We start from the raw sequence: 8,865 nt of genomic DNA on the forward strand, positions 1-8,865 counted from the left end.
AGAGGGAACAAAAGAGTTATTGGATTTGTTTCAAGTGTTGTCATTTCTAAGTAGCTTTTGAGGTGTTTTTTCCTTGCGTTTTTAAGGACTTAATGCAAGAAATATTCAATATGATACATAATACTCAGCCTAAATCAAATAACAGACAAAAATGCACAAAAATGCACAATAAATCATTAGGACAGAAGGACGAGTTTGTATTTTTGGAGTCCTTTCCTTGTGCCTTGGTGACAGGACCAGCCACTTCCTTTGCATAGCAAATATGTAATAATTTGGTCTAGGCTCTTTTGTCCTATGCCGCACAGGTGGGAAGGAAAACCACAAATTTTCCACGAAGGAGCCTGCTGTGCACCCCCATTTTTCTGTTTTTCCTTTAAAATATCTAAGAGTAGAGGCAATAGGCAGGCCTTGAACCACAAATGCAAATATCTCAATTGAGCCTCACGAAGTTAAAAGGTTCATTTAAATTGCAATCCCATACTTGGTTTGGAATAGTTATTTACTGTTTCAACAATACATAATAACAGTACATAACATTACAATGGTAAATGGAAGGGAAAGTAAACCATGACATAACATTAGAATACTTTTTAAATCTTCTGTGCAGTTTCTGTAGGACTTGTCTTGGTAAGTCTCTTCCTTTCTTCTCAGATCTAACCAAACTAAAACTTGTGGGTATAGATAGCAAGAGGTGGCAAAAGACAGGCAGAAATAGCTCTCAACATGAGAAAGGGCCATCGTGGCCATGGACACCCACTGGCAGTAAGAGCAGTCAGAGGTGCCCTTGGAACAGGCAGGTGCACCTGCAGAAAATACTTTGGAATTACATGTTCCCTGGGACATGCAACAGTGATGGTGCTGGCCACAGAACACTCTAGAGAGCTCTATAGTGCCCTACAAATCGTGCCCAGATAAAATTTGTGTTTTGAATTACACTGACAAGCATCTAGAGATTAGTAATTTCAGATGTTTCCAGTTTGTTCACACCCACATCTTTGCTAGTGGAAGAGTGTAGTTGACAGCTTCCATGTTTATGGCACTTCTTTTAAGCTTCTTCTTCCAAGGTGAAGAGACACTTAGTGCACATGCAGTGCAGAGATGGAAACTCAATGGAGCTGCTAAGACTATGATTTATTAAGGACTTAATGGCACTTCATAGCATTTTCTGTTGAAATGATTCCTTGTCACCCCTTTTCTATTTTTACCCTCTTTCCCTTTTCCTGTACTCACTTGCCATAGAATTTGAATTACCATCTTCTGTAGCAAATATCAACAGTTTGGGTTAAGTAATCAATTAATTTGCAATTTAGAATATAAGCTTTAGTTTTCCAAAATGCATGCACTGCATTTTTCCACAGGAATGAGAGAAGAAAATATTTGTGTTTGCTAAATTAACATGTCTTGCTTTTTATATCATGCACCAGTATTTGTACCTCTGTACATAACTGATGCTATTTTGAATAGCATCACTGATGTACAGAGGTACCCAGTCCTCTTCCATTTTCTTCTTCCCATTAAGGGTCTCAAGCAATCTGTTAAAATAGGGGGTCTGCTGATGAAAACCTCCAGCATAAAGCAAAGCACAAAAGAAAGTCAGAAGTTATGTAAAAAGCCAAGCCAAAACAAAACCAAGAAACTCCAAAAATCAAGGAATATCCCTAACTGGGGTCCAGGCATTGAATGATGTGTTAGCAGTTTCCAGGAAAGCTGATGGTCATTGTAAACCTTTAACTTTCTGGTTCCTTAATTATAAGTAAATAGTGAAGACAATACAGCAGCAGCTATGTAAAGTCATTGCCTAGGAAGAATTACTGGTTTTGTGCCAAAAAGCCAGCAGGCCCAAAGGAGTGGGTAATTGCCCTGTCTGCCTCTGCTGAAGTGAGGGAAGTGTGAATACTTACACAGGCTGAGGGTTTGTCCATTGTGCTCTCTGCTGCGTTTCCTTTGTGCCAAAGATCCAAACAGAGTGCATCTCTTAAGTCTCTGTGGAAACTTAAGTGGTGTGGGACAGGAAAGACATAGTTGATTTGTTTCAAATATTGAAGCCTACTGGTCTGCCCATGTGTATCTGGAGAGTCCTTTGTGGCAAAGTGGTGTGTGGGTATTACAAAAGTAGTCAAAGAAAATCAGCTGAAATCTAGCAAAGGTTGAGCAAGAAGGGAAATGGTGACCTCCTGCTCTCTACGTCGCTTGGAGAAGAAATGTTGGGCAGCCAGGACCTGGGAGAACATCAGTTCAACCACAACCCCAAATCGTCAAATGTATCTTAGACCCTAAGCTTAATTTTTGTGGGTTTTGTGTGTTTTGCTGTTTTTTAGGTGTTTCCTATGTTGGAAAAACCAAGACTATGGTTCCTACTTGCCTCCAACACAAGAGCAGCACTCTGGCTCTTCATTTTGCATTTTCTTTTTGTACTTGTGTGTATGAAAAGGAGGTTTAATCATGTTTTCCATTCTTTCTTTTGAGAGTCTTAGGGAATAGTGTTAGGGAGAAACGGTGCTATTACAGATGAACTTCAAGATTATCACAGCTAGAGTTGACAAAAATAGCACACAACTGGAACTGCAGCAAGGACTGAGGTAAGGAACAGTCAGGGAAAGACAGAGAAGATCCTGGAGTTTAATATTGGAGTAGGAAGAGATACTGAGAGCCCTGATCACCAATAGTAATTAAATGTCAAGGACTGTCCAAGGATCTGTACAGATCTTGCAAGCTATAACAAACAAGGAGTAATTACTAAGTAGGATGATTCACTCTTAAAAATTATTAATCATTCTATGAATTTTGATGAGGATAAACAGATATAAAGTATTAAGTGCTGTGTGATGGTTAATATATCCTCAGGTTGGGAGAGTCCTAATTAAAAAAGATTATATTCATTTTAGCAAGATTCATTCCAGGATATGATATGATACTATTAAGTATGAGAATAGGCATTTAAATTCTGTCTGTAAAAAGCATGCTAGATAGTGCAGGTCCTGGATGAATTTGATCTGTCACTTGATCGTATTTATCTGTGAGTGTTTACCATAAAAATGGTTTTATAGGGGACCTGGTTTATAGCCTACAAATACTCTGGTGATGCTGAAGGGAACAGAAGTGTTTCTGTTGTCTATAATATGAGGATCCGGGCCCCTTGAGATCAGTAATTCAAAATTATTGAACTCAGTTTATACAGCGTGATACTCCAGTAACATCTTACTGTCAACATTTCTTTCTGACTGTAAAGCTCTCCTTGCAAAGTTTGTCACAACAACTATTTTTTTCTAGTCTTGTTGATATTGAGAACTTAAGTAAGGAAGCAAAACTCCCTATAACAGAGACTCAATAGCCTGCCTTGGTCTGTTCTGTAGTGTAATACATACGGTCATCCTTCTTTTCCCTGCCTCAGCAGTGGCACTATTTAAAACCTGTCCTGGATAGTGAAAACTAAATCTGTTACTCCACACAGGACTGAGCTCTGACAAAATGTGAGCCATGAGAGACAAATTCTGTCTAAAGTCTTGACCAGGGCAGTGAACTGTAAAAACTGTCTTTTAGAGTAGTCTGACCTTATTTCTATGGTGCAGTTTGGAAGTGCTGCAGTCCCATGAGTATCACTAAGAGGTTACGTAGGATGAAAAGCCCATAGGTTAGCAGCAGCGCAGCCTGTATACATGTGGTAATATGAGGGGAACTTCATTCCAGAAGCACCTCTGCCTATACCTCTTCTCTACTCCTTAAGGTCCTCAAATGCCAACTTTTCTCTCTCTGAACAGAGAGCCCTTCAATTTCTGCTTCTGATAACATGGGGACCAGCCAAGGATGGTGTGAACTTTGTTTCTGAAGTATGTGAACTTTTGAAGAGGTATGATCTGAAATGTGAGCTACAATATGATGCAGAAAGCTTGGAATCAGATCATTCCAGAGCCATCTGAGTAATGAGTTATCAATAGTGTCAGCTCTAGCTGAACTAGCCGATGAGTTCCCAGATTTATGCTGTCATCTTGGGACCTGTTTCAGCAGTATCCATCTGCATTATAATCCTGCAAACAAACTTGCCATTTGGTTTATAGTAAGTTTATTAAAATTCAAAGCCTTCTGCAAGTATTATGTATAATTTTTAAGATATTTCTATGTAAATAGTTCTCTAGGGCAGGGAGTTCCTATGAGTTTGTGAAATACAGGTTCCAGCCATGGCTTGTTCTTATTCTGAGAAAAGCAATGGGAAAATCAAACCAATTGTTTCATGTTTGTTTCACATGAGGGCAAAACTGAAGTAACTTCACAGATGACATTGGTAGGATAAGGCTTCCACAGGGCATGACCGAGCAGGGTTCCATTCACTGAGTTACATCGAATTACTCCACATCATCCCTTGGTGAGAATATTCACACACCTTTGTGAAGTGAGCTAATAGTGCAATACTGTGTGTAAAAATAGAATACTCAAGGATCATCTTCTGAATATGGCACTGATCAGATGATAGACTGATGCATGAAATCAGTTTGTATAGGCTATATAGATGTGACTGACTAACTTAGCACCTTCTTAAAACCAGGACTCAATGCAGAATGCTCTGGTCTCCATCAGCATGGGGGTCTGCACTCTCACAGCTCTGTGGGTGGTCATCCTCACTACACTGTGTTAAACTATCAGTCATTCACCATTAAATGCCATCCTGATCAGGACAGCAAGGTTGAGATAATATCTACATTCAGCTGTAAATACAGATTAGCAAGCATTTCAGAAAATAAACAAACTAATAGAGTTCAACCAAAAAATGAAGAAGCCTGCAGGCATTCAACCAGTGATGAATAGATTCCGGTGAGTTTGTGTTTGTTCCAAGATTTTATTGCCACTTAATAAATAGGAAATAAGCAGATACTAAGGTTTTCTTCCTTGTTACTTGCAACACTGATGATGATTCCAGCTGGTTGGCCTTAGATGCTTGGATTATTTGCGTTTGGCAGCACGGCTTTCATCTATTCTCTTTAGAGCAGCCTGAACCCATTTCTGATTAGGACTTACACAGATCCTGATACCTCCTGCAGTGATGAACCTATCAAAAAAGGAAAAAAAAGAAGCTGGGCATTAAATTCCAGTCTCTAAACACAGGTCTGTTCTTGGTTTTGATGCACAACATGAGGAAAAATATTGTAAAACAATATCAAATGCTGGAGATTGTAGGTGTTAGTTGGCATAACAGCAGTTAGAAACATTATGTCCCTGTGTAGGATATAAGTAATATAAACGGTCATATACATACAAACTGATATTAAAAATATGAAGCATACATGTGATTCTATGTTCAATTATTATGGACATTTATGTTCAATCATTATGGACATTTATCTCCCAGGAGCAGATCCCAGATGTGATAAAAAAGCATGCATCTGAGCTCAGAGGACCAAACACAGCTCCTGGCAAGACTCAGAGTTACCCCATATTCTTTCACATGATTCTTCCCCTTGACTCAGTTCATGCATGGAGCCTCTGACTGCTCTGCCCTTGTTGAGATTTTCCCCACTCACTAGGCACAAAGACTTGAGCTGGTCAGTGAGCTTCCTGCCATTATTTATGAGCAGCACACATCTCTCAGCTCTCTGAGGCCTGCTCCTCTCTCCTCACTCCCTCAGGTGCCATGTGGCATGGATGAACTGCAAGGGCGACCTGGACTAGCCAGATTTAGTGAGTTGGGCCAGCAGAATTGTCTTCTGCTGCCCCTTCTCCCTATTTGATGGTATTGTGTTTGCATAAGGAAGTCTGGAGGGTGCATGAGATACTTACATGATGGCATCTATTGGTACTTGTTGCTTTTCATAGTTCACAAAATTTCGGATGTTCCACTGCTTTGTAGACAGTTTTACACAACTGAATTTGCGCATGGGCTGACTGCTAGCGCTCCCTGGAAGAGAAAAATAGATAAATTGCAAAGGTACTTAATATTAATATTTAGCCATAATTGCTTAATAAATTATGAATCCAGAAGATCTTCAATTGTGGTTAGACCATGACGTAGAGCCACAATACCAGTTATGCCAGGGAGACTAAGCTATTTTTTGTGATGCATCCTACCATCTCTAAAACGTTACTGCTATTTCAGTTAAGATATGAATCTTCACCCATTGTCCTGGACAATTGCACAGCAATTCTGTGACCAGGGAGTCATTGCTTCCATAGCAATAGAGATGTTTGGCATCCTTGATAATTAGGACTGCATCATATGGAAATAAGTGCCCTCATGGAATTGATGCTTAAAACTGGAACTTTACTAGATGGATTTCCACATGTTATCTAAACATGGATTAGTAATTCCTCCTCTTCTCAAAGTGAAGAAAAGGAAAGTGAGCCTATTCCCCTCACTGCAGACATCCAAAAGTAGTATTAACAAAAATTGCTAATAGAAAGGGAGATATACCTGCCAGAAGAATAAGTGCTTATATCCTCTGACTAAAACACTGATTTCCCAGGCAGTGAGTGAGCTGCTTCTTAATTCTTGCATTCCTCCAAGATTTTGATACAATTCAGAGAAATGCAGTGGTGATTAAGAAAGAGGATCACAATATTGGTATAAAATTTTCTGGACGCTTGTTATCTTACATGATGATAAGTAAAAATGGGAGCTCACTCAAATACAATGGAGTTTACATTAATCTCTGCTTGCCAGTTTCTGGTTTACTTCTGTTCATAGAAGACAGGTTTAGGAACACATGCAGGGGACAAAAAGTACACTGCTCTACTCTGTGGTTTGTTTATAAAGAATTTGGAGAGGTACTGGCTTGAGAAAAGTCCAAGCGCTGTTGTGGTGCACCTTGCTAAATGTAAAGCCTGCTGCACACAGTCTCACTATTGAAATAATTGGAATAGCTGAGAAAAACGTACAGCAGTCTTTGGAGAAGGTGTGGGATAGCCATTGCACAGATACTGGCAGATCTGCTAATTCCTGAGATTTTGTTTGCCTGAAGGAATATCTCTCTTGATCTTTCTTTAGTAATGAGCAACAGAACATAGTTTTTTTTATGTTTCATGATGCATTTCTTACTGCCTCAGACTGGTTTCAAAATGTGGCATTAAAAGAGCTCAAAGACAGTCAAGCAATTGTTACAAGTCCTGGAAATATTTCTTCTGCTACTACACAACCTTCATGGAACGGATGCAGGGAAGAGCAGCAAAGTTTCTCAAGACTGGGAACAAACCCCAACTGCTCTGCACCTAGAATTACCTTTTTTCCCAGGCGTATTTGGTCTTTTTTTTTCATTCTTTCTAGTCCTTTTTTCTCTCTCTTGTAGACCATCTCAGTGTACTTTTTTCAAACTTGGTCACACTTAGGGCGAATTACACAGCCTGGACAATGACATTGTCGTCTGTGATATGAAGCCACTGTTGCCTGGATGAAGCTGTGTCACCAATGAAAATAGGAGGAGGGTGTAGTGGGATGTAGCTGGAGAGGCAGTGGGTCAGCATGAAGGCTGTGTACCTTCATACCCCTGTGAATGCTTAGCAGGTCTCGGTTTGGGTTTGGTGTGATCTTGTGAGGATACTTTTTCTCTGTGTTTCTGAGTGCATATTTGTGGATTTGCATATGGCTTGCATATCCATGGTTTTTGTGAATTCTCCTTGTGATGAGATGATGTTTGTAATGGGTCTATATTCATGTTTCTCCATGATCCATGGAACCTAATTTAAAAGTCACTCACCTAACCAGCACTGCAGACAAACTTTTTTAAAGCATGGCTAATAAACATGGCTCATCTCAGTGTTCATAACTAGTTTGAAAGAAGATGTTCAGTTGTATGAATTAATGAAACAAGAGAAGATATTATATAAATCTATTACTCCCCTTTACTTCTGATTAATAGTTTCCCTGTTTGTACCAAAGGATTTGTCTAGAACTAAGACAGTAAGCAATATGTGATATAGAACTGGAAGAACATTTTAAAATAGCGTTATCTGAGGCATGAAGGCTATATACTTAGAGAAAGACAAATAACAATTAATACAATAAAGTTCATATAAAAGTAATCTATCTGGAAAAAGGAAAATGTACATCTTATCCAAGAAAGATTTTTTTCATGAAATGTTATTAACCTAGTACACACAGGTATATGGAATCAGTGAGACTAAAAGACATTGTGCCTTCAAGATTATTTTGATTTTAAGAGAGAGACCATTGCACAGAAACCCTATAAGGGCTCTCAGGCACAGAATCTCTCCTTGCATTAAAACAGAAACCAGCCACCATCTGGCAGGATATCAGATGAAGTCCTGCATGAAGCTGACTTTTTTGCAGATTTCATCTGTATTTCTTGTGCATTTTATCTTATAAATCAGCTGTCTGGAACAATAAATTTTGCTCATGAGACCACAGGTGCAATGTGGAGCAATTCTTGTCTTCCTCTCGAGTTGCAAACTTACCTTTGACTTTGTGCACAGTGAAGACACCAAGCCAGAAGAGGAGCAGGATTGCTGCGGTGTGGAGCTTCATTGCTGTGGCTTCTGTTTCAAGGCAGAGCAGAAATTGTCTATGTCAGCCCCCTTTCACAGGGTTTATATTCATTCTGTGGTCTGTTCTTGTGTTCATTTTTATGGTGTCATGGAGGGCCTGAGTGTAAGTGGAAAATTTGAGTTGCCAGTACTTTTTCTGGTGACAGAACCACCTCTGTCCCCCCACCAGTCCTTCACTAGCCCTCCTGAGAAGGCTTTTCCTGCTCAAACCCACTGTGGTTGCACTTGCTTCTGTGCTGTGACTTGGGTTTATTTCAAGCTGCAAAAAGTGAGAGCTCTTGTGCAGTAGTGGAAACCTGTAATAAATGTTCCTGTCATTTCACACCTCAGTTTTGAGACCTTTAGCTAAGCCGCACTGCAGAGACACGGGGTGACACT

At 39.6% G+C, this 8,865-nt stretch overlaps 1 protein-coding gene across 1 annotated transcript; it reads right to left on the bottom strand.

The window, feature by feature from the left end:
* Positions 1 to 4,921: 4,921 nt before the first annotated feature.
* On the bottom strand, positions 4,922 to 8,482 carry LOC136568785 (lymphotactin-like). Its single transcript, XM_066568975.1, has 3 exons — positions 8,398 to 8,482; positions 5,770 to 5,887; positions 4,922 to 5,041 (listed from the first exon to the last, which is right to left on the bottom strand). Exons 1-3 carry the CDS (start codon positions 8,465 to 8,467, stop codon positions 4,936 to 4,938), a joined length of 294 nt encoding a protein of 97 aa, XP_066425072.1. The 5' UTR covers positions 8,468 to 8,482; the 3' UTR covers positions 4,922 to 4,935.
* Between the last annotated feature and the right edge of the window lie 383 nt (positions 8,483 to 8,865).

The sequence above is a fragment of the Molothrus aeneus genome, chromosome 2 (genome assembly GCF_037042795.1).
Source record: "Molothrus aeneus isolate 106 chromosome 2, BPBGC_Maene_1.0, whole genome shotgun sequence".
Taxonomy (NCBI): Eukaryota; Metazoa; Chordata; class Aves; order Passeriformes; family Icteridae; genus Molothrus; species Molothrus aeneus.